This window comes from Lepidochelys kempii, chromosome 5, assembly GCF_965140265.1.
Source record: "Lepidochelys kempii isolate rLepKem1 chromosome 5, rLepKem1.hap2, whole genome shotgun sequence".
NCBI lineage: Eukaryota > Metazoa > Chordata > Testudines > Cheloniidae > Lepidochelys > Lepidochelys kempii.
This window is the reverse complement of record NC_133260.1, coordinates 96,775,788-96,802,177: the sequence shown is the minus strand read 5'-3', so window position 1 is coordinate 96,802,177 and position 26,390 is coordinate 96,775,788. Positions and strand designations below refer to the sequence as shown.

At 42.3% G+C, this 26,390-nt stretch overlaps 1 protein-coding gene across 4 annotated transcripts in view; it reads left to right on the top strand.

Moving 5' to 3' along the window:
* The window catches only part of PCSK5 (proprotein convertase subtilisin/kexin type 5), a 299,939-nt gene that overhangs the window by 28,498 nt on the left and 245,051 nt on the right, over nucleotides 1–26,390 (top strand). For all 4 annotated transcript variants that reach the window (XM_073345119.1, XM_073345120.1, XM_073345121.1 and 1 more), the window contains exon 2: nucleotides 2,426–2,530. In XM_073345119.1, coding sequence (XP_073201220.1) covers nucleotides 2,426–2,530 — 105 coding nt within the window. The remainder of the gene's footprint in view (nucleotides 1–2,425; nucleotides 2,531–26,390) is intronic.

Genomic DNA, 26,390 nt, shown 5'->3' with positions numbered 1-26,390 from the left:
TGCAACCAGCCCTACAGAACAGCCTGGTGAATGTATGTAATGTACTCAATATGGAGTTTATCATCCGTCACAAGCTTTCTGAGGACACTCCAAGGTTCAGTGAGGTAGAGGAACTGAGTCACTGTATCTGTATCCTGAGTTATCCTTATGCTACTTTCAGAGTTAAAGCTGCCTTAGGGAAAATATATTTCAAGAACTAAACCAGAAGTTTTGCTGTTGTTTCACAGTAATGATGATGTGTTGGCTAATTTCTTCAAAGTTAACTCAAATTCTTATCTGTAATAAAGCAGGCAAGACATCCTAATCATAGTAGGGATGCATGTGTTTGTTTGCACATACATGTGGTTCTCTATGGTCCAAGGATTTTGAGGGTCTAAGTAAATTCCCATTAAGTTAAAGGAGGGTAATAAATTTTTTAGTACACTACTGCTTTACTATGAGAAAGCACTGGCTCTCACTGAATAGGAATCAAATTCCATTTCCAAGATTTGGGCTTCTTTGATCCCACTAGTATTTATTAACCTAATCCAGTGTTTCTCAAATGCAGCCAGCATGACGACATGCGGCCACCAGGGGCTTTTCTTGCAGCCACAGCCTCCTGGGTGATGATTGTGGGGGTGGGGGAGCAGTAGCCCCTCACTCAGGGCCTCTAGCAGGAGTTGAGCCTTGGCCCCTCTGGAGAAACAAACACTGTAGGAGCAAGCAGCCAGTGAGTTCCACACATTCCTGGGGTGGTGGGGTCAGGCTTCAGCCCAGGGGTGGCGGGCAGCTCCTCCCCCAAATAAATATGACAGAATTCTGTGTTTGCAGTTCTGTGCAATGGTGAAATACAGACCTACTTGCTTTGTGACTGCAGAGTGTGTGTGTGTGTGTGTATAAACAAGGAGTTACAGTAGAGGCTCATTAATCCATACTAATGAGAGGGAGGCTATAGAAGATTAAAGTTGTGTTTAATGTTGTGGTTTAGTGAATATGCAAAAAATGCAATTAAAGCAACAAACAAACAAGAAATCCCCAGGCTCCTGCATCAAACATACTGCAGAACCTCATAAATCTTCATAAATGGGCCGAGACCTTGCGTAAACTGGTAAAGTTTGAATGCTGCCAATGCTGGGGTGAGGACTAGATCTGGCACCACTGATTAGTTTAAAGCACCCTAGCCTTGTTTCTGGCATTGTGAGCTCCAGCACAGGGGCTAGGAGGTGATAAAGTGTTCTGCATTGTCCTGTAGGCAGCACAGAGCCAGAGACTTTAGTCTTCATGAATCCTAAAAACAGATCCTTGGAGCCCTATTGTGTTTTCCTGCCAGTTCTCCTAGAACTTTGCTTTAAGGTTGAACACTTGAGTTATTTCCTGTATACTTGTCTTTATTAGGGGCTATTAATTCAAAACACAGAATCCTTGAGGTTAGATAGCTATTCTTCCATCATCTTTTGTGATTTCATTCAGATTTGTTTTCAAAACTAAGCCAGATTTTCTTTCTAAGGTCATTTGAGTGTTTACAATTTTAATAAATGTTGTTAAAAATAAGCAAAAAAAGGAGATCTGAACACTCTGTTAATTTAAATAAAGGATCTTCCTCTAAGATTTACAACTATTATGGTATTTTCTTGAAGGCCAAATTTTAAAATGCTTAGGGGAAGCATTTTCCCTAGGCCAAAGATGTTGGGTGTGTGTGGATGTATATGAGTAATGTCTTAAAAGTCTGGCTATCCATTATAACACAGGTGTAAATGATTTAAAATTTGTTACTACAAAGATTAGTGCTGGGTAAAACCAACAACATTGCCAGACTATACTGAAGTGATGGAGACAAAGTAATTTGAATTCTGTTATTTAGAAGTTGCCCATTTTGACTTCTCATAACTTGAATAAGCACTTCTAGTAATTGATTAAGAGTTCTGACGTTACTCCTCCCTTTCCCCCCCAAAAATCATATATTTATATTCCTTTGTGAATGGTATGATGCTTAGAACTTTTTGGGGGTAAGTTAATGACATAAATAACCTATTGTGCATTTTATAGTACATTTCCTTGAGCAAACTAGATGGAATGCTTTTTAATATAGCTATTTGATGATTTTTATACTTGCCATGTGAAGACAGTCTGGATATAGATTGATATAGAATTACTTAAAATGCTGCATATAAATTAAACATTAAAAAAGGTAGATACAGACAGGCTAAGCAGCTCAATTATAATAGTTGGTTTTGCAGTTGCTGCCTCAAGGACACTCCATCCATTTCATATCCTATGTCCTTCTTTTGAAAGATGATCACTGGGGTTCAAGTAACGTTTCAGCACAGCAGGAAATTGCATAATTTATAGTCCTTTAAAAAATGAAAAACTGAAAACTGCTTTTCATAAATTAAATCTCTCTCTCTCTCTCTCTCTCTTTTCCTCCCCTGTCTCTTCCTCCCAACAGATTGGAGCACTGAAGGATTACTACCACTTCTATCATAGTAAAACAATTAAAAGGTCAGTTCTCTCAAGTAGAGGTACCCACAGCTTCATTTCAATGGAACCAAAGGTAAGAAAATCCAGCTAGGCAAGCATCTGAGGCAAAAGCTTCTGCATTTTTAATTTGAAACGTCATATCAGGAAACATTTGCCTGGATGGCAGCTAGCTTTACAAGAGTGGATATACTATCTGTTCACCAAGGTACATTAAGATGAAACAAAGACAAATACCATATTATTAACTGATGTGCTATCCTCAGAACATAATGTTCACCGTTGTTCCTGGGGGAGATGTACTATAAGAATTTTGTTAATGTACTAATCTTTATGTCATGCCTTGCAAGTTTAAACTCCCAAGAATAACCTTAAAAAGAACAGGAGTACTTGTGGCACCTTAGAGACTAACAAATTTATTCGAGCATAAGCTTTCGTGAGCTACAGCTCACTTCATTGGATGCACCTTAATAACCTTAACAGACTGCTGTTTTCTTGTCAGCTGCCTTTGCGAATGAAAATGTGCAAAGTAGGATGATATCCCCATGGTTTGGTGGTATTTATTGGCTTTTTATGGTCATTTAGTGAAGTAGGGGAATTAAGATTTGCACACTCTTTTCCATGTTCCTTTTAATTAATCCTTATTCCTTATTTTATATTAAAGGACCTTTTTTATTTGAAATGTGGCATCTCACCCTGCATCACATATTTAGTCTTAGCAAATTTTTGATGTTGGGTAACTGAGGGCATTGGGTAATACTGGCCATTCTATTATAGCATTGCACAATATTTTATCTTATAATTGTGGCTGAGAAAGCATTTTTATTGCAAGCCCCTAATTTCAGTTGTTTTGTAACTTCTCCCCCAAACAACCTTGGAGTTGGAATTTCTTATGTGTTTCCTCAACCAAGAAATGAATGTTTTTGAAAAGTTTGAGGAAAAATCATTAAGCTTTTTTATTTTATTCAAGTGTGAAAAAAACCTTAGTGTTTTTCAAGAGTTAGCACTTGGAGTATATAAACATAGCATGTTGATCCCCCTTACTGAGAAATTTATGCTTTACTAACCTTGAAAAAAAGTTAAGTATAAAAATTATCAACGAATAAAAGCAGAATGCTGCACATGTGTAGTATGTAGTTTCCCAGGGAGGTAAATGTCACACACAGACACGGAGTGGTGAATCCTGCTTTCCTAGTGGTGTGGAAGGCTGTGTAGGAAGCATAAGTAGGGTAGTTTTGCTACAGGATGTGGGGTGTCTACAAAGGAGGTTCTCACACAGTGTATGGCTAAACCGTGTTCTCTAAGGGCTCCATCAACCTTATTGTTCAGGTTGTTTCAGTGATAAACATGGAGAGGGTCAGGGGCAAGGCTGGAGGGTCCAGGAATACTCAGATTCACTGAACAAATACCAAGTGCTCGCCCCCACATAGGCAGTAGTGCAAATGGAGTGGAAACCATTTGCATCTTTTAGCAACTGCCCCAGCACATGTGAGTCTTCTGTGGGCACAGAGCTAGTGTAGCTGACTTTGTTGTACACAGACACCACCTAGCACAAACACTGTGGCTATATCCAGCTGCTGTATGGTCCCTTTTGGATCACTCACAACATTCCTAGATTAGAGCAGCCTTGAGCGAAGTATGGGGAAGGACTAAGGCAGAGCTGAACAAAGAATCAGGGAGACATAACCAGTTCCCTGATGGTCCCTTGCTGTGCCAAGTAGATTTTGGCCACATCAGAGAATCTGTCCCATCAAATACTACTAATGGACACTTGATTGGTAATCATAACTATGAATTTCTTGATTTTATTTTTTAAATTATATTACTGTAGCACCCAAAAACTCCAATCAGGGTTGAGGTCCCATTGTGCAATACAAACAATGAAGACACATAGCCTTGGTGGTGTTTTAGATTCTAAGAGGAGTTTACAATCTAAATAGGTGAACACTAGCATTTGTGGACTTTCCAAACTGTTTAAAAGTAGCTTCCTTGTAACTTAAAATCGTCTTCCAAGTGACAAAATAACACCCATACTTAATTATACATTTGATTTGAAAATGGTGACATTATTTTAGTACACAAAATGAATGTAAAACTGCATATGTGCAACTCATGATGGGGTCAGCCCTGAAAGCTTCCGTTCTTCCTCTTTCTATGGGTATTTTGACTTCAGGATTGAACTAAATTTTTAAAAAAAATAAAATAAAGATAAAATACTGGGCCCAGTTTTAAAGGGGCATTTACTCAAACCCCATCTTGGTGCTCAGAATTAATTGCAGGTAAATCCCACCTGTTAGTTGTGTTAATTCTATGGCATTACCTCCACTTAATGGGAATTCAGGAAGTTAATACTACTATTTTGTAGTCTTGTATTTCTAAACTACTTGTATGCATAGTGTTGTCTTTGACTGTGTGAACACAAAGGGCCAGATTCCTAGTTGGCATAAGTTAGTGTAGCTCTATTCATTTCAATGGAACTATGACACTTTATGACAGTGTCTCTCTTTCTAGATATTTATGAATTTGGTTATTAATGCCTTAGAAACATTTTAACTGATTGGGATTAGGAAGAAACTTCCCTTATGGTCAAGTTATCCCTTCAATTTCTTTGAACTCAATGGAGCTGGGCCCATTTCCAGTAGCCAAGAATCTGGGTCCAGACAATTCATTAATACTGCTCTGTTTGATTTTCCTGTAAGTTGTTCTTACTCTATTACTGTTTGTTCCCAGTTATTTCAGATACACTTGCAGGAACTTCCTTCGGCCTTTGTTTACATCCTGCATAAATTATTAATAGGACCCATATTTTTAAAAATGGCATCTGCGGTTTTATGGGCAGTTACCATGATTTCTTACACAAGTCAGATAAATGGGTGAACAAAAGGCTAATTTTGCATCTAACTGATTAATTAGTTAAATGTACATGCTGGCTTTGAAGATCTAGGGTTTGGTTCTCATTCTCATTTAAACGAAGGCCACTTTACACCACTCTGGCAGTGTAGAAAGGCCTTAAAGTTGGCATAAATTAGACGTGTGTAGAGTACACATTTTCAAAATTTGGCCCAATGTTTACATGAACCCTACTCTGTCTTTAAATGAGCATGTAAACGATATTCAGCATAGTAGAATTTTGTCCGTATATTGAGAAATGTATTTATTAGCGTCTGCTGCGAGCCCTTTGCGCCTCAGCTCAGGAATGTACGTTGGCACCGCCAAGAGAGGATATCAATTAGATACTTTTAGAGGAGGAATGGTCAAAGTGAGCGCCTGTGGTCACATGTAGACCTCCAGCACTCTTAACGTAGCCTAGCACAGAACTCTGCAGAGTGGAGAGGTTCACACAGAGCTTTCTTCAAAGCAGCACTGCTAGAGTGCGGTTACTGAGCATGTCATCGCCGGTTGCAGCTTGCTGTAAAAATTGATAGAAAGATAGGCAGGAGAGGGGCCAAGATCCAAAGCAGGGATCTGTATCATGCACCAAATTAAAGTGTTGCCCCAAGTCGATAGTGGGTAGGCAAATGATAAGACAGAACAAAACTCCCTGGCCTTTCTAACAAGCTTCACCCCCACCAACTAAACTCTTGCAGCGTTCACTGTAAACTGTTGCGGTTCAATACAAGACAGGACACGGCTTTAGGCGAGCAAGCAGGCTGGTTTGCTGACGGGATTGCCCCTGTCAGCTTTTCCACCTCTCTTTTATTTCTCTCCCCTCTGCGCATTACATACTCTGACCGCAAAAGGCATCAATAAAGAAAATAATATGACTTTGATTAATATTCTTATTTACCAGCCTCTATCTACTACAATCCTTGTTCTCAGGCCTTGAGCCCAGTCCAAGGAAGCTTCCCATGGTTCATGTCCTCTGAGCGACTTCCCATGGTCCATGTCCTTGGACGGAGCAGTGTGTGCACCGCTCCTACACAACAGTCAGGGTGTGCCCTGAATGTTTCCAGGTGCATGAACTCTGCATGAACCCTTCAGTAAACCCCTCCTCAGCAGTCGTGTGCTCCTCTGTCATCCCTCCATAGAGTGCTTTGAAGAGTCCTTTTGGGAATGTTAGTGCGTATGTATGGGGGTGAAGCGTGATCAGAGTCAATCCATGACTAGTGAAGGGTATGGAGAGCTGCAGAGGGTGTTGGGGACCCTCTCTGCTCCCTTCTGTGCTTACCTGACTTTCCTTTAGAATCCTTAATTGGGATTAGGAAGAAACTTCCTTATGGTCAAGTTAGCTGTTCAATTTCTTGGTGCAGAATTTCCCTATGGAGGAATGAAGCAGGTAAGGCACCCCTCAGTATTTTCCCCAGGACTATTAATTGTTTATAGTGTGCCAGCAGAAGGGGTTGCTAACGGGAAGGAGAGCTGAAATATGAGTGTGATCTCAGGCCATGTCTACACTACCATGCTACAGCCATGCTGCTGTAACCCTGTCGTGGTGATGCAGACTACACTGACGGATGGAGTTTTCCACTCCACTTCCCCGAACGACGGTAGCTAGATCCATGGATGCATTCTTCTGTTGACAGAGCTGTGTCTATATTGGGGGTTAGATTGACCTAACTATAATGCTAGGGTGTGTGGATTTCTCACACTCTTGAGTACTCATGCTAGGTCAACCTAAGTTTTACATGTAGACCCAGCCTCAGTTACACAGGTGTAAGTAAGATCAGAATTGAGCTCTTCTTGCACCAATGGGAATACAGTTTAAAGTAGGTGTCAGTAATGGAGCCCACACATGAAATTAACCACACATCACAATAACGTACACATATGAAATACAGAAGTCTATGCAATGAGTGAATTTATTTTAGGTTATTTTTTTAAAAAATAAACAAAGGGCCAGCATTGAAAGGCACAGAAAATCAGGACCATGATCTATAATGTGTAACATACCCTGAAAACATCTGAAAAATCAAGTTAGCATACATGAGTGATGTATAAGGCTCTGTAGTACAATACTTAAAAAAAGAACGACACTAAAAATCTTAATAATTTTACTTAATAAAGTAAAATAAATTTTACTTAATAAGTTTACTTAATAATTTGCCATTTAGAATCTCATATCTGTGCCTTAATTTCAAATGATGTAAATACAAGCTAAAGCGAGTCCAGTTTTTCTCACTGAGTCCCCAATGCCCTGCATGACAAGAGAAATGGAGATCTGAAAAATGAAATGTTGCTCAGAGCAGTGCTGCTTAAGTATGAATTTAATAATTCAAGTACCATGTTGTAACTCCATCTGTGAAATTTTCAGTTTACAAATGAGGAAGGCATTTACAGTACTAGTGTTTGTGGGCATTGTTTTTAGTCTAGAACCATCTCACCTTTTGATTTTGTTAAATTCCTTTTATACAGTAGTAGTTTGGTTCACTCCATATTAGAATTTTTTCATACTCTGAAAGATTAAAGTGTTTGAGGCCCAGCCCTTCTTCTACTGAAATCAATAGCAAAGCTTGGATTGACTTCAGTGAAGCTAGGATTTGGCTCATGTTGCTGACATTTCACACTGTCACTACCACCTGTTCAGTTCCACTGGTGGCAGCAACATCGCTATTGTATGACATCTAACTCTATTAAGAGCAGATCTATGTGACCTGGTGCTTAAAATGCCACTTTTTGTCAGCACCACTTCTGCACTGGTTCTGCTACCAGAGCAGAACTGGTGGTAACAACAGTGACAACTCTTAGCCAAACTGCCTTAGTGTAAACAAGGCCTGTATGTGCAGAGCTGTCCTCTAGGAGGATCACACAGTGTGACAAAGACGGGGCAGCTGTAAGAGAGTGGTGGAAGGCAGGTATATAAGAATGATAAAGACCATTTCCCCTATAAGCTGAAAATGGGTTACCTCCGGTCAATTAGGGACACCCGAGTCCAATTAGGGGCTGCCTGAGACCTTGAAAAAGTCCTCCTCCTGTGAGAGATTGGGAGGAGAGACAAGGTACTGCAGGGCTAGTGGAAACAGGGAGAAAGGCCGCTCCAATGTGGATGGCTGCTCTCCTCCCTACAGGGGAAGCTATATAACAGACTGCCTGTTTAGGAAAAGGACTGGTACCCCAGGAACAATAACATGGCCTCCACCGTCCTGGTGAGAGTAGGGAAAGGTATTCCCCTTTGTTTTGTGTTGGAACTGGTTTCTTCTTCTTCTTCTTCTTCTTCTATTTTTTGTTTTTGTTTGGCAGAGGGGCAATCCTGAGGCCTGCCTGGAAAATATTGGGAAATAACCCCTTTTTGGGAGAATAAACACAGACCAGAGTAGGGCTGACTTACTGTAGGCCCCAATCACCAGAAGGGGAAGCACTGAGCCTGCCGAGGTGGAGGAAATGCCTTGCCACATCCCTGTTCTTAACTCTGGCAGGATAGCAAGGTGGAAGTTTGTGAGAGGGTAGAGGAAGGAGGAACAGTAGCTGCCACAAATAAATCATCATGTTGCTATGTAGCAGTGTTTGTACCAGTTCAAAGTGCTAAACAATAAGTTAGGCTGACATGGGGTTTAGCTAGCTGAAAGTCTGGGAAAAAGGATGGATTTCACCACAAGATTATGGTGTTGCTTTGGCAAGGAATCCGGCGCGGAAGTTGAGAAACTATTCCTTGGGAATCTTGCCAGTAGTAAGAGAGAATGTACTCCTTTCTTCTTGATCAGCATGCTTGTTATAGATATAGAGGAGGGTTGGGGGTTTTCACAATAAAAAGTGGGACGGTCAGGAAGATGTTGTTCAATTTTTTCTGGATTTAATATGCCAGGATTGAAGTCTTAGGTTGAGTTAAAGGGAGGCAGGGGGAACAGAACACCCAACTCTGCCAATTAGTATATCACACAGTGAAGGGTCAGCATGAGAATTTCATTATGGGGCTAAAGCCCCAGGCTTTTTAAAAGCGATGGTTTGGACTTTCAGCTTAGAGCAATTCTGGAGAGGAGTTATTATGGGAAAGTTTGTGTTTAGCATTGACAATGCTAAGTGTAAGTTGTTAAATGTCATTAGTGAACAAGAAGATTCTGTTAGCCAAACAGAATGACAAAGCTGTTCAACAATGAGGCCAGGTGAGTTACTGAAGTCTGTGTGTGTAGCCATAAGCATACGAGCACTTAGAAGAAAAAAATCAATACTAGTGGGTAAATAATGGCAACTGTCCTGTTATTTTTCACATTTAAAGCTTGATCAGTGAGTTGAAAAGGCACTATATCAATGAAATATTATCCTCATGGGCGCTGCATTTCATTGTGTCTCATACTTGTTGTACCAGTCATCCTTCCTCCTTAACCTTAGTCTGGATCAAGAGGCAGTCTTGCTATTCGACAGGTTTCGAGTAACAGCCGTGTTAGTCTGTATTCGCAAAAAGAAAAGGAGTACTTGTGGCACCTTAGAGACTAACCAATTTATTTGAGCATAAGCTTTCGTGAGCTACAGCTCACTTCAAATTGAGCTGTAGCTCACGAAAGCTTATGCTCAAATAAATTGGTTAGTCTCTAAGGTGCCACAAGTACTCCTTTAGTCTTGCTATTGCTACCCTTGCTAAAGGATCCTGCCGCTTGGTGAAATTAGATCATGAATTGGGTTACTGACTTCCAGTGTACAAGAGAGCATAGAAAGATTTCACGTTAATACCTGCCTCCTGAGTATTAAACAGTTTGATATGAACATGGACAAACTAATACATAATACTTGTTACAAGTTGATTCTATTATAATTACTAAAAAGAAAAGGAGTACTAGTGGCACCTTAGAGACTAACCAATTTATTTGAGCATGAGCTTTCGTGAGCTACAGCTCACTTCATCGGATGCATTCAGTGGAAAATACAGTGGGGAGATTTATATACATAGAGAATATGAAACAATGGGTGTTACCATACACACTGTAACAAGAGTGATCACTTAAGGTGAGCTATTACCAGCAGGAGAGCGGGGGGTCGGGGGGGAGGAGGGAGAGGGAACCTTTTGTAGTGATAATCAAGGTGGGACATTTCCAGCAGTTGACAAGAACATCTGAGGAACAGTGGGGGGAAGGAGGGTGGGGAATAAACATGGGGAAATAGTTTTACTTTGTGTAATGACCCATCCACTCCCAGTCTCTATTCAAGCCTAAGTTAATTGTATCCAGTTTGCAAATTAATTCCAATTCAGCAGTCTCTCATTGGAGTCTGTTTTTGAAGTTTTTTTGTTGAAGAATTGCCACTTTTACGTCTGTAATCGAGTGACCAAAGAGACTGACGTGTTCTCCAACTGGTTTTTGAATGTTATAATTCTTGACGTCTGATTTGTGTCCATTTATTCTTTTATGTAGAGACTGTCCAGTTTGACCAATGTACATGGCAGAGGGGCATTGCTGGCACATGATGGCATATATCACATTGGTAGATGTGCAGGTGAACGAGCCTCTGATCGTGTGGCTGATGTGATTAGGCCCTATGATGGTGTCCCCTGAATAGATATGTGGACACAGTTGGCAACGGGCTTTGTTGCAAGGATAGGTTCCTGGGATAGTGGTTCTGTTGTGTGGTGTGTGGTTGCTGGTGAGTATTTGCTTCAGGTTGGGGGGCTGTCTGTAAGCAAGGACTGGCCTGTCTCCCAAGATCTGTGAAAGTGATGGGTCGTCCTTCAGGATAGGTTGTAGATCCTTGATGATGCATTGGAGAGGTTTTAGTTGGGGGCTGAAGGTGATGGGTAGTGGCGTTCTTTTATTTTCTTTGTTGGGCCTGTCCTGTAGTAGGTGACTTCTGGGTACTCTTCTGGCTCTGTCAGTCTGTTTCTTCACTTCTGCAGGTGGGTATTGTAGTTGTAAGAATGCTATACCACCCTATACCGGAAACCTACTGACCACTATTCCTACTTACATGCCTCCAGCTTTCATCCAGACCACACCACACGATCCATTGTCTACAGCCAAGCTCTACGATACAACCGCATTTGCTCCAACCCCTCAGACAGAGACAAACACCTACAAGATCTCTATCAAGCATTCTTACAACTACAGTACCCACCTGCTGAAGTGAAGAAACAGATTGACAGAGCCAGAAGAGTTCTTGTCAACTGCTGGAAATGGCCCACCTCGATTATCACTACAAAAGGCTCCCCTCCACCCCCCCCCCCCGCTCTCCTGCTGGTAATTGCTCACCTTAAGTGATCACTCTCGTTACAGTGTGTATGGTAACACCCATTGTTTCATGTTCTCTATGTATATAAATCTCCCCACTGTATTTTCCACTGAATGCATCCGATGAAGTGTGCTGTAGCTCACGAAAGCTTATGCTCAAATAAATTTGTTCGTCTCTAAGGTGCCACGAGTACTCCTTTTCTTTTTGCGAATACAGACTAACACGGCTGCTACTCTGAAACCTGTCATTATAATTACTGGTGTTCTAACACCCTGTTTATGATGCTATAAAGTGTGTGCAAGAAGGGTTTTTTCCCCTTTGTTTTAGTTTGTGAGTGAAATTGGTGCTTATGAAAAGTGACTGATCTTAGCACTTGTTTAAACCAGGTTCTGCATTCACCCAGCTTTGCCATTGCAGCTCAATCCTGATCTTCAAACCTCCGTATGAGTCCTGGGCCACTCAAGCAGAAACTAGCAAAGATGGTGTGATTTTGTGTTGTGAATGAATGGGGTTGGTATGAGACCACCATATGCACTATTAACCTGTGACACAATGTGGGCTAGACTGTAATCTTCCAATTTGCCCAGAGTGAGGGCAAAGCATAGTTGCACTGTCCAAAGCAGGAACTGAATTGAGAGTCGTGACCCTTGTTCTGAAACAACTTTCTTCCCCCTCTGCACCAGCTTAGTTGTGCCTGTGAATGCATTGGAGAGGATGAAGTGAACACACTTTGTCCCTGCCTGCACATTCTCTTTCCACTTGTGTGGGACAGGGACTAGTGGCCCAGAGGCAGCTGCTCTTTCTCCCACAGAAACCACTGGATAACCTGTGCAGTGGAGTAGGGCAGCTCACAATTGAACCCTCTGGGACTGGAACCTGAAGGACTACAAAGGTGACAGCCTAGTGCTACTGCATCCCCCAACCCTTGAATGCAAATATATTTTGAATTATCCGTGATATGTCCTTTGTTCCAAGAGTATGGGCCAAATTACAATATCAATGGGGGTAACGTAGCTATTTTTCATCAATAAAATGTTTGTGCATAAATGACAATTCCTATTTGTTGATCTACATTGCACAGAAAGCTTTAACAAAGTTAATCATAATGCTAACTGGACTGTGGTTTAGTAATAAAATTAAATACTTTGTGTGACAAAGTTCCTGCTCTACCTTGGTGGGTCTTGTGCTTACTGGTGGATTTGCTCGCCTTGGAGCTTCACGACAGCCCTCAGCTTGGCCATTTTTCTCAACCCACAGCCAGGTCAACTCCTCCTGTGTCTGACCAAGAGTTGGGAGGATTTGGGGGGAACCCGGGCCCACCCTCTACTCCGAGTTCCAGCCCAGGGCCCTGTGGAAATGTAGCTGTCCAGTGTGCCTTCTGGAACAGCTGTGTGACAGCTACAACTCCCTGGGCTACTTCCCCATGGCTTCCTCCCAACACCTTCTTTATTCTCACCATGGGACCTTCCTCCTGCTGTCTGATATTGCTTGTACACCTCAGTCCTCCAACAGTATGCGTTCTCACTCTCAGCTCCTAGTGCCTCTTGCTCCCAGCTCCTCACATGCACACCACAAACTGAAGTGAGCTCCTTTTTAAAACCCAGGTGCCCTGATTAGCCTGCCTTAATTGATTCTAGCAGCTTCTTGATTGGCTGCAGGTGTTCTAATCAGCCTGTCTTAATTGTCTCCAGAAGGTTCCTGATTGTTCTGGAACTGCCCCTGTTACCTTACCCAGGGAAAAGGGACCTACTTAGCCTGGGGCTTATATATCTGTCTTCGATTACTCTCCTATAGCCATCTGGCCCAACCCTGTCACATTTGTTAATATCTAATTCCACTACATTCAGAAAAATCCTAATTTTTTCTATTAATGCAAACAAGCAAAGAAACACAACCTCAGAAATAATCACTACCTGATGAAATTCTTTTTTTGATGTTTTCTGCTAAAAAGTGGAGCTCAGTCAGCCCGTCCTGCCACACCTGGAGATGTTAGACTTGGCGACAAACTATCCTGGGCTCAGCTGGACAGTGGAGCCTCTTACAACTGCTCTGGCATGGTAGAAAACCTGGACATAGGAGTGCAGTACTATGGCTGCAGGGGCCTGACTCAGGTCTGGTGGGGAAGGAACCCAGAGACACTGACACAGAGGTTATTTGCCTTCCCCTCCTTAATTACCTGGACCTTAGAAAGCAACATTGTATTTCAGAAAATTTAAGTTATCTATTTGCCAGGTAAATTTTAGATCTCCTTTGCAATGACAATCTCATTGATAATTGTTAGGCAAAAAATGGAGATTAGTCTGGAGGTTTTAACTGGCTCCCTTTTGTAATTAGTGTAACAAATGGCTTGGGAAATGGAGACACATGTATTTAGTAGGATTGCCTTCTCTTGCTATTTCTTCACAGCAGTTTTTTTTTAAGCTTGCTGTGATACTGGCTGCAAGGATGGAGAATCACTTAGTGACCAGGTTGGCTAGCGACACTGCCCTGCACTATGGGGTGGAAAAAGTAATTATAGACCCTTGTCCATTTTATCAGTCATCACAGCATCTTTGGAAACCCAAGGTCAGAACAACTGGCAGGTATCACATTCCAGCAAGTAGCAGAGTTTTGATTAAGTTCTTTGAGCTTTATGATGAATGAGAATTATGACAGCTTTTTGGGGGATCTTCGGGAGGCTGGTGGTATGGTCAACTGTGACTGCTGAGATCAGAACATTTAAAAACATCTAAGTCATATATCGGTCTCTGTAGCATCATGGCTGCTGAAAAAAAGGGGTCAGAAAAATGGGATGTGTGTTGGGGGCTCTGTCTGTTACAGGGGGCTCTTTCCAGTGGAAAACCGCTGAAGCAACCCATTGTGAAAACTGCAAAACACCCAATGGCTTCAATGGGAGTTTGACATGAGTAAGTGTTCTTGAAAATCATCCTTAGGCACCTATTTACGTTTGAAAATCTGGCTTTCTGTGACCTTGGGGGAGATTTTTCCCAGTGACTCTGCATCGAATGTGCCCAGTATACAGGAAAACTGATGTTGTTTGTAACTGCAAACCAGAAGTCAAACCCACCTGAAATCTAGAAATAAAGCTGTTTTCTGTCTGGTTTCTGGATGACTGTCATCAATGAGAAGGATCTGCAGCTGGGGTTTTTTTTGAATTCGTTGAAAAGAATCCAGCTCATCTCCCCACAGGAGTAAAAACTCTTAGTTCTGTCACTAATGTAAGGCGATACAACTAAGGCTATGTCTGCACTGTGTAACTACAGAGGTGTGAGTTGCAAAGTGCATCAAAATGTTCCGCTTTAACTGCCCTGTGTGGATGCTCCTGGCGCAAACAAAAAGGTATCTAGATTGCCTTAACATAGTCCTGTTTGACAGAGGACTATGTTAATGTATTAGCAGGTAACTTCTAGTTTGGAGCAGCAACTCCCACATGGGGCAGTTAGAATGCGCAACTTGTAGTCCACACAGTGGTGCAGTGTAGACAAGCCCTGTGTATGTTCAATTTGCTCACTTCATGAGTGAAGAGGCTCACATTTTACAGTCACTTTTTTTTTTTTTACCATACCTGCAATTTAAGGCTGGCTGGTGCCAATAAGCGCACATTGAAAATTATACACGAAGGTGCTGTCTACATTAAGGCAATTTGCATCAGTGTAACTACATCAGTGGCACAAACCACTGTGGTAGATGCACTTCACTGGTATAAAATGGGGTTTACACTTTAACGGTGCATGCTTAATGAGTGTACACTTAAAAAATCCTGCAGCCTTGCACAGCTCAGCTCTCTAGACGTGAACACTCAGAGTTGGCAGAATTTTGTAGCGTGCATTGGCAGCAGCCCAAAAGGGGAAAGTGTTATTTTCATTCCCACAGAACTTAAAAAACTGCTGAAGGTTTTTGCGCAAACTTTTAACAACAATTAAAAATCACTCTTAGGTAGAAACCAAGTATAGGAAATTTCAGCCCAGAAAAATATTTCATAATGCTAACAATAAATGTGTAAAAGCAAAGGGTTATAAAGGAAACTCTTTGGTGACCTTAACTTTGTGGATGCTCCCAGGTATTAATAACATTTGAATTACTTTACAGTTCAGGTAACACATTACAAGCTCTTGCAGGGAAGCACAATAAGTTATGTGAATTGTAACGAAAAGGGCAGCTGAATGAAGTAATAAGTTAGGGAGAACCAATGCTCGTCAGAGTCCTCCGAGCGGCCCTGAATAGTAATTCTTTGTTCTAATAGCTCAACAAAGAACACAGCAGCATTGGCTTCTGAAGTGGTCTCCGTGCAATGTTCTGAGTCTTTACTCCATTTACATTGCCAGCAATGGAAAGATAGAAAATTGCTGTCTCAGCTGCTGGGGTGGGTATCATTTCAGAATGATCCAGAAATGGAGGAAGTGGAGTGATCCTGGTTTTGAATCGGGGAAAGGGATGACGATCTGGAAAAAGCTGATCCTGCAGGGTAAAGTGCCAGAATATCAGCCACCTTTCTGATTGCTGGTAACCAGCCTTTGAGGCAACGTCCCCTTCTCCACCTCTTTCCCCCAAAGCCCTTTCAACGTCACTCACTCCTCTCTCCCCAGTCCCCCCATCGCTCACTTGATCATCTCCACCTCTCTCCCCCTGCTCAGCTGGGCTCTTTCTGCTCTGGTGCTGGGGCCAGAGCTGCTACAGCCTGACAAGGAGGCTGACTGCGGGGCAGGGGGAGATGCTGGGTCATTAACACTTTTGGTCCCCTTTTTCGATAGGACTTTCCGGTTGAAAATCAGACACCAGGCAACCCTAGCCCAGCACATAGAGAAAGAAAAAACATTTTGGAAAGGAGCTTCTCAGAGCAGACTATCTAGGAATGTGACAGAACACCTCTTACACAGCAGGGAAGTATTTCCTAAGAGGAATCAGCTCCATCTGACATTGATGATATTGGTTACAATACAGGATAGTCATAGAAAAATTGGCTGAAGGTTTTTGTTATGTTTTGTTTTGTTCTTGCCTTTGGAAATCTTTCTAGTAGCAGTGTACAGCCCTGATGTAATGTGTGGGTTTGCTGTGCAACTCATTGCCAGCTGCTAATGGCAACTTTCTCTCTCAGATATTGTGGATCAGAGCAAAGAGCAGGTGTTCACAATGTGCATAGATAATTTGGCACCTCTCTGTTAATGAGCAAAGATAATGGAAGACGGATGGAGCTGGCAAAAAAATTGAATCATGTCAGCCCTTGTTTTATTTTAGGATCATTTCAGAAAACGTGAGCATCACTCAAGATTGGAAAACCTCTCTCATTCCCGTTGACTCTTTAGTATATCAGGTCCTCCCCTTACTTTAATCAGGATGGTTCAGTGGCCAACCTTGGGTTCTGCTCTCACCTGGGCTATTGACTCTCTGTGTGATCTTGCTCAAATCACTTCACCTCTTTATGCTTCAAATTCCCAACCTGGAAAATGGGACAATGATGTTTACCCAACTAGTTAAAAAGTTTTGAGAGCTACAGACGAAAAGTGCTAATGAAGTATTATTAAAGTCCTGGAAACCACACTTCACTTAGTGGATTTCATATATTTGTATTCCAGAGCATTTTATGAATTAACACAATTAATTTTGTAATGAAATAAAGCATTCTGTCATTCTAAATCCTCTCATATAATCTACTTAGAACCAGTCGTCTCTATCAATATGTTGGCCATCACCTACATAAAACTCATTTAACCTTGATTCAAGTTTTGACATTGTTTGAAATTTTTCCCTGTTCAAGTGACAATGCATTCCATCACTCAGACTGGCACTGGGATGCCAAATACAATAAGAGGGCAATATGTTGATTTGCCTTCATTTTTGCAAAGGATCCAAATCAAATACATCTTTGTAGGTACATTAAGCAAACTTAAAATCAATCTGCTCTTTAACTGGTCGCCACTGTAATGAGTTCACAACTCACATAATAATCCAGACTCTCTGTATGCAAAAGACCTCTTTCTCTTTTACCAGGATGAGGCTGGCATACTGTCTTGCTCCACTTGTCCACTTAGTAGTTACTGGTAGATCAGACAGTCCTGAGAAAGGCAGCTGTATAATCCCATGCTCTCACAGTCTTTGTGGGAAACATGGTTTTCTAGCTCTAACTCTGTGGGTTTTCATGTTACACTGGTAGGAAGTAGAACCATCTAGGAGCCTCTAGTATTTAAAGACAGTGTTCAGTACACTGTTCTATAAATCCTCTTTCCCATATCCAGTTTAATGTCCTAGCCACTCCAGTCACTAGGTCAGGCGCTTCAGTGCACAAGCTACAAGAAGAGGGGAACTGGGTATAACAGTCACCAGAAGGAAAGGTGTGTGAAAGCCCTCGTGTTTGCCTAAGGTCCTGAAGTCCTTGCCTTGGGGAGATGAGGTGTCTTGTGTAATATATCCCAGATGGCATCAAACAAGCTCATGACTGCATGCTTGAGAAGGCAAGCTCATGTTTGTATGGTTGGGGCCCGCATTAGCTGAAAAAAAAACAAGTCTTTTATTGAAGCAGAGAATATTCAGAACCTCTAATCAAATAAAGAATCACGTTTATAGTAGACCACCTTCAAAACCTTTCATCACTACAGAATATGCATCAAAATCACACACAAACATTACCATCTGAGCGACATAAATGTAGATAATAGTCATTTCAGGAAGCACCAATCAGAACACACTTTAACCCAGGGGTTCTCAAACTGTGGGTCAGGACCCTTCAGGGGGTTGTGAGGTTATTACATTGGGGGGGTCGTGAGCTGTCAGCCTCCCCCCCAAACCCTGCTTTGCCTCCAGCATTTATAATGGTGTTAAATATATAAAAAACTGTTTTTAGTTGATAAGGTGGGGTCGCACTCAGAGGCTAGCTATGTGAAAAGGGGTCATTAGTACAAAAGTTTGAGAACCACTGCTCTAACCTCACTTATGTGGTCTAATTGGAAATCTAAAACTCTGATATATTCGAATGAAAAGTGTTCAATGAAATGTCAGTGATGAAAATGGATTCTTTATTTTCTTTTTTCTGTATTATTTATATTATGGAGGGTGTTATGAATTATGAGGTCAGGGAAACAGCTTTCGCAAAATGACTGTTGTTGGCACTCTTCTTATGTCAAAATGCACAGGATTGCCAGCAAGTTGCAAACCATGGTACTGCCCTGACTTCACACATGAATTTAAAAAAGCACTAGCCAGCACATTCATTAATCAAGCATTGCTCCACCTTTCTTGTGGACTGACCTGCAGAATCTGACAGATACCATGTAACCGACAGCACTGTCAGTGGTTTTTCAGGTGTGGGAATAATACTTCAGTTGAGAAAACATTTGGTGTGCTTCTGGCTACTGCAGTGATTCTCAAACTATTGTACTGGTGACCCCTTTCACACAGCAAGCCTCTGAGTGCGACCTCCCTTATAAATTAAAAACACTTTTAATACCATTATAAATGCTGTAGGCAAAGCGGGGTTTGGGGTGGAGGCTGACAGCTCACAACCCTCTGTGTAATAACCTTGCAACTCCCTGAGGGGTCCTGACCCCCAGTTTGAGAACCCGTGGGCTACTGGATCTAGGAAGGTGAACTCCAATCTTTTCCCATTTGCACTGGGAATTAGACTACATTTTCCCCTGAGGCTGGATATATGCTTCTTTCATGAGTAGCAAAATGTTTCAGAAGGTGATGATGGGGTTTAAGAGCTCTAGCAATCTCAGTGTTTTAGTAGCAACAAACTGCGCTGCCAGCTGGGAGACTAGAGTGCAGGAGCTCAGGTCAGAGGCCAAGAAAAAGGAGATGAAGTCATCAGAGTTTGTGATTTAAAGGAAATTGAACATTCTTCTTTTCCTTCCCTGCACTCCTGGCTTGAGATAGCAATCAGGTTAGATCCACTTTCTTGATTTGTAGTCAGAGAACAGGGACAAAAATATCAGTTGTCAATGAGATAGGGGTGATCATTAAGGCTAATGTCCTGGCTACAAAGAGGTATATTCCCCAGAACCAATGAGGTGTAATAGTAAAAGATGCCCCTGGCCTTTGCCTAAGTTGCAAAAGAAATAAAAAATGACCACAGCACTAAGGCTAAACCTGAAGATGCAGATTTCTGGCCCAATTCTGGTCTCTAATAAACAGCCTGCTTACCTGAGACAAGGATTCAGCCTTTTTTGTTTTTTTATGATTAGCGTTACACAGCAGCAATGGCACAAAGACGAAAAATGTCACAAGGAGGTGCAATCAACTTACATTTTTAGTTGCCAAAACCAAGTATTACAATAGAAAAACACTCGATTTAATTAGAAAAGTTATATGTTTGGGTGAAGCTGTTGTGGTTGAATTTTTCCATCATGTAGTTATGGCAGGGATTTCCACAATGGCAAAGTACCATTAAACAAAGCTGCTGCCTAGTATAAAGTACATTGGGGAGCGGGGGGTGATTTCTTTTAAAACAGAAACAATAATATATGAGAACTTCTTTCAGCTGTATCCTGGCCAGCAGAGAGGCCACTGAGGAATGGCTATATCGATATACCATTTTAGGTCCCAGTGAATCACTAGGTTGTGGCTGCTCTGTACTGCCTCCACAGCCCTCAGTAGATTTTCTACCACTACTGGCACCAGGATCTATGCAGGCAGAAGCCACTGAAGACCCTGGAATGAAGCGGCCATTATCGTTGAAAACTCGTGGCGATCAGGGGAGGTCCCAGATGATTGGAAAAAGGCAAATATAGTGTCCATCTTTAAAAAAGAGAAGAAGGAGAATCTGGGGAACTACAGACCTGTCAGCCTCAACTCAGTCCCTGGAAAAATCATAGAGCAGGTCCTCAGGAAACCATTTTGAAGCACTTGGAGGAGAGGAAGGTGATCAGGAACAGTCAACATGGATTCACCAAGGGCAAGTCATGCCTGACCGACCTGATTGCCTTCTATGATGAGATAGCTGGCTCTGTGGATATGGGGAAAGCGGTGGATGTGATATATCTTGACTTTATCAAAGCTTTTGATATGGTCTTCCACAGTATTCTTGCCAGCAAGTTAAAAAAGTATGGATTGGATAAATGGACTATAAGGTGGATAGAAAGCTGGCTAGATCATCATTGATTAACGGATCGATGTCCAGTTGGCAGCCAGTATCAAGTGTAGTGCCCCAGGGATCTGTTCTGGAGCCAGTTTTGTTCAACATCTTCATTAATGATCTGGAGGATGGGATGGATTGCACCCTCAGCAAGTTTGCAGATGACACTAATCTGGGGGGAGAGGTAGGTATGCTGGAGGGTAGGGATAGGGTCCAGAGTAACCTAGACAAATTGGAGGATTGGGCCAAAAGAAATCTGCACGTAGGACTGAAGAATCCCATGCACTGCTACAGGCTGGGGACCGACTGGCTAAGTGGCAATTCCTCAGAAAAGGACCTGGAGGTTACAGTCGATGAGAAGCTGGATATGAGTCAACAGTGTGCCCTTGTTGCCAAGAAGGCTAACGGTATATTGGGCTGCATTAGTAGGAGCATTGCCAGCAGATGGAGGGAAGTGATTATTCCCCTCTATTCGGCACTGGTGAGGCCACATTTGGAGTATTGTGTCCAGTTTTGGGCCCCCACTACAGAAGGGATGTGGACAAATTGGATAGAGTCCAGCAGAGGGAAACAAAAATGACTACAGGGTTGGGGCACATGATTTATGAGGAACTGGGCTTATTTAGTCTGCAGAACAGAAGAGAAGAGTGACGGGGGATTTGATAGCAGCCTTCAACTACCTGAAGGAGGCTTCCAAAGAGGATGGAGCTAGGCTGTTCTCAGTGGTGGCAGATGACAGAACAAGGAGCAATGGTTTCAAGTTGCAGTGGGGAGGTCTAGGTTGGATTTTAGGAAACACTATTTCATTAGGAGGGTGGTGAAGCACTGGAATGGGTTACCTAGGGAGGTGGTGGAATCTCCATCCTTAGAGGTTTTTAAGGCCCGGCTTGATAAAGCCTTGGCTGGGATGATTTAGTTGTTGATGGTCCTGCTTTGAGCAGGGGGTTGGACTAGATGACCTCCTGAGGTCTCTTCCAATCCTAATCTTCTATAATTCTATGAATCTAGACCATTGGAATTACTCTGGATTTATACTGGTGTTACTGAGAGCAAAATTTTGGCCCAGTGGGAGATTTGTGTGCCTAGGAATTCATTTAGTAAATGATTTGAGGTTATCTGAAAATAGCAAATGCAGATTTCTCAAGGACTTAAATGATTCATGGCCAGAGTTAAAGGACTAGCCTAAGGAGAGCAAAAATCCATTCGACAGTTCAATAGAGCTTTTTTTTATATTACTGGAGTGATTGGATTGTCACTCCAGTAATATAAACACAAAACCCCAAGACATTTCAAGTATAAGATGTTAGACTCCAAAGCTAATTAAAATACTGTGGTAAAGGGTTTTTAAAATTACAATCCCCTACTGGATACTTGGTTCTGCATCTGATTTAAGAATTCCTAAGGAGACGCATTTAGGCATATGTTAGCTAAAGACATGTCATATCATTTTGTGTTCAATGCAATATTAATACTAACCCTCATGGTATAATAAAACAGCACAGAATATATTGTAGTATCCCCAAATCAGTCACATTAATATGATTTTTAATCAAATGGTGTGAACTTAGCCTTGGGTATCATGCAAAACAAAATAACTGGTTGTAGGTATTTCACAGTTCTATTTCCTTGTTATTTGTGAGCAGTTACAAACTTGTGTGGCCAGGAAACTAGAATGGCTTATATTAACAGTTGCCATAAGGCAGGAGTGAGGATCATTTTGGACTTCGCAAAGGGTGAATTATCCCTGAAACTGATTCTGAAGCCTGTGAACTTGTTACTGTAGCCCCAAATTTTAAAGGTAAAAAGTCATGAAGAAACATGGTTATTCTAAAAAGACTGGTTTAAGGATTGTGGATGGTATTGTGTTAAAACCACAAGACTGGGAATCAGGAGACCTTTGTCTAATTCTCAGCTTTGCCCCAGACTTGCTGTGTGACTTTCAGCTGGTCACTTTGAGCCAGATTGTGGCCTGCCCCTACTGCAATGCACAATGTGGGAGGCTGCAAGGAGCCTGCTCTCCCCCTCTTAGTTCCCCCCACCCTCCACATAGTTGCAGCCATAATGTAAGGGATGTTGAGGGCCTTTTCGAAGGGGTAGAGATGAGAGTGGGACCACACCTCACTGTAGCCCACATACAGTCATATAAGTCATCCATCCTGCCCACCTGTGGAGGGGAAATCATGCTGCAATTCTCCTACATCAGAGGTTCCCAAACTATTTTTGCTGAGGCCCTCCTCAGAAAATATATGCCCCCTCACAGGAACTGGGGAAGAGCGGAGAGGGACTGACAGGTCACCATGGAGGGGTGCCCAGTACTCATGGGGGGCCGGGGTCGGGGAGAGAGGAGTTCCCAGTAGCCACAGGGGCTGAGGTGGGGAAGGACTGCCCTGTGTCAATGAGGGTGCAGGGGGTGGTCGTGGAGGGAACCCAGAACCCGGGTCGGGGCCAGGGGTTACTCATCACGTAGCAGTTGAGAAAGCCTTCTACTCCCAACAGTGGTTAGTTGGTTTCAGCTGCTGGGACCTGGTTCCCTGCCCATCTCACTCCCCCGCCCACAAGAAAGTGGAAGGGGGCTGCATTGGAGGTTCAAGGTCAGGAGAAAAGTGGAAAGCTGCACCTTCTGAGAACTGAGCCCCCTGCTAGACAGAATCCCCTGCTGACCATGGTCCTTCTGTATGGTCTTGACTGCTTCCCACGCGCAGGGTCTGTCCTGCAGGGGAAGTGGATGGCACTCGAGGCCCTGGGGCTGTGCTGAGCAGGGGCCCTGTCCGAGAGGGGAGGTAGTACTCCCATGGTGTAGCCTTCTGCTCCCTACTTGTGGAGTCCCCACTGGCCTCCCCAGCAAAGGAGGGTAACTGCTGGTTGGTGTCTGCTGCAGTGGAGGCATGTGATGGGAGCCTGGCAGCTGAGGCTACCCACACACAGCCCCATACACTTACCCTGTGACACAGATCCCCTTGATACAAAAGAACATAGGCTTGGTCTGCATTTAAAAGTTAGATCAACATAGCTACATCAGTCAGGTGTTTGAAAAATCCATACCCCTAACCAATATAGCTATGCTGACCTGACCCCCACTGTAGATGCAGTTACATCAACAGAAGAATGCTTCTGTAAGCATAGCTCTTAGGGATGTAAAATGCTATTAGGGATGTAACCAACCTTAACTGTTAACCCCGGTGGCCCTGCACCAGCTGGAGGGACCCCAGCACCGGCCACGCCAGGCCAGCCGGTGGGATCCCTGCCTTGGCCGTGCCAGCTGACGGGACCTCAGTCCCGGCCAGGCCAGAGCAACTCCAGCTCCAGCCATGTTAGGCCTCCCGGAGCTACCTTGGTTAATGATTAACTGGTTAAATGATATAATTTTAATCGTTTAACCAGTTAACTTTTTAAACCAATATTTATATCCCTAATAGCTATCATCATTCATGGAGGTGGTTTTCCTGCACTGATGGAAAAACTCCTTTTGTCACATACGCTGTGGGGTTATGCTACGATATACAGAGTACTTTGTGAACATGTATATGTTAAGCTGTGATATCTATATCACTATGATGGAAAGATGGATTACTTGCATATAGCAAAGTGGATAGACACATTCACAATAAATCTGATTGGCTTTTTCATGTCAGTGAGACTTGAAAAAATATGCATTGAATTTCTGACAAGCCTTTCAGCTGCTTTGCTCCACAGGTCAAACTATTATAGTCTGCCCTGCTGTTACATAGGATGTATTTACACAGACACAAGTAGTAATTTCAAACATTTTTCCCTCTGCCTCCCAGATTGTCTTGACCTGGTGTTTGTTTCTTTCTTTTATCATGCTTTTTCAGAATGTGTGTCGCATAATTATGTCAACGGTTTTGATTGTGGATAGACATTGACCCTTTTTGAAGATGCACTTTGTCAATCAATGAGAATGTATCACTTAGCGCTGTTGGATTCATTAACTTTTATCCAACTTTAGACCCCGGCAGTTTATGGGGATTTGAAGAAATGGTATCTGCAAATCATTTCCTATGCTCTTGAATTGGGTCAACAGCTACTTTGTCCTACAGTCTTCAACCATTTTTATGTGCAGACCGGCTACTGTTACTGAGAGGCTCGAAGTGCTGGTACAGAGATGGAGAAATTAAGCCCGTTGTTTGTTTGTTTTTTAAAAGATCAATTCTTTAAAGCATTGTTTTTAAAATAACATGAAGAGCTCACCAATAATGGTTTGGTTTTTTTCAAATTTTCAAACTGGAAATGTGTAAAAACTTTTCATAAATCAAATGCCTAAAGTTACATGTGGCTTTTAGGGTGTTGGAGTGTCATCCTCATGCAGATAGACATTTTAGTTCTAGGTCTTCAACTTCATGGGTTTTGTACTGTTGAAATGTGAAATACAAATTGAGAATGCTTAGATATAGTTTGTGATTTGGAAGGTATAGGGATATGAGAATACACACCTTCCATTCTCTATTCCCCTTGCTAAATATCTCCTTCCATCTTTAGTCAATCTAAGACAATACCAACCTCATCTTGATCAATATAAGAGACAAGTCCTCTAGTTATTATTCAAGACTAACTCAGGCAAAACTCCCCTTGAAGTCAGGAGCAATTACAGAGTATGGGCTGGAAGTATTGGCTCTAAGATAATATCAAAACACCATAAATTGTATCTTTAAAATTTCTAAATGTTTCCCACATTTTGTCCTGTATCCACTGCTAAAAATCTTGTCATTCCATTGAACATGAAATCCCATTATGCTTCTGTTGAGAAAAGGAAAAAAGTATTGTAGTGTCTTTACACTCCTTGTATATGTGTTAAGCGCAGTCTTTTTTATATAAAAAGAGCTTGGTGACGTTATAATCGGTTAGTGTACTGATTTTTTATATCTGGAAACCTCATTTCAAATCATGTTGATGGTTTTGGTGGTCATATCCTACTCCATAGTGGGCATTTGCCAGAATCATCACACAGCTTGGCATGAAGAAGAACTCAGAAGAGGGCCCTGAGGAGGCTGGGATGGTAGATGTGTTTTGCAGATTATGAATGAGATAGAGTGTTGTGAGGGAGTTCACAAGAGCACCAATCCAGTTGGCAGCACTGGAAGTGATCAGGGGAAGGGGGGACTCCCACAGTCCAGTGACTTGACATTCATGTATGCTACAGGCACCTATCTATGCACAGTTCTTGCCAGCAGGAGTAGTCTGGCTGTTCATGTGTTTTAGGGGGGTCAATAAGGTGTAATCCTTGAAGAGATAAGGGTAACACTATTACATATATCTGTCCATGTGGTTTGTGGCTTTCATCATGCTAATCACATAAAATAGTCAATCACCAAATCTATTAAATTGTTAAGTTCATTGACTGCAAAAAGACAATGTCTATTGTCAAAAGGAAAAGGAGGACTTGTGGCACTTTAGAGACTAACCAATTTATTTGAGCATAAGCTTTCGTGAGCTACAGCTCACTTCATGTCAAAAGGCGATTCCCTGGCTACCCACCCCAGTAAGTGAACGTGTTGCCTGCTGGCCAGTCCACCTTTCCCCATGACATCTCCCACTCACTCATCCAATACAGCCATCCAAGTTCATTGCTTGTTTTTGACATTTCCCAAGACTCTTGTCTGAGGTGGTTCTCTCTCTCTCTCTCTCTGTCTGTTTAATCTGTTGTGTTTCTAAAGTCCCTGTTTTCTTGGTAGCTGAGCAGCTATTTCTATTTCCAATTTACAGACATAGGCTAGGCTTAGGTGAATGGTGGCTTGACAATTGGACCTATGAGTGCATTGGG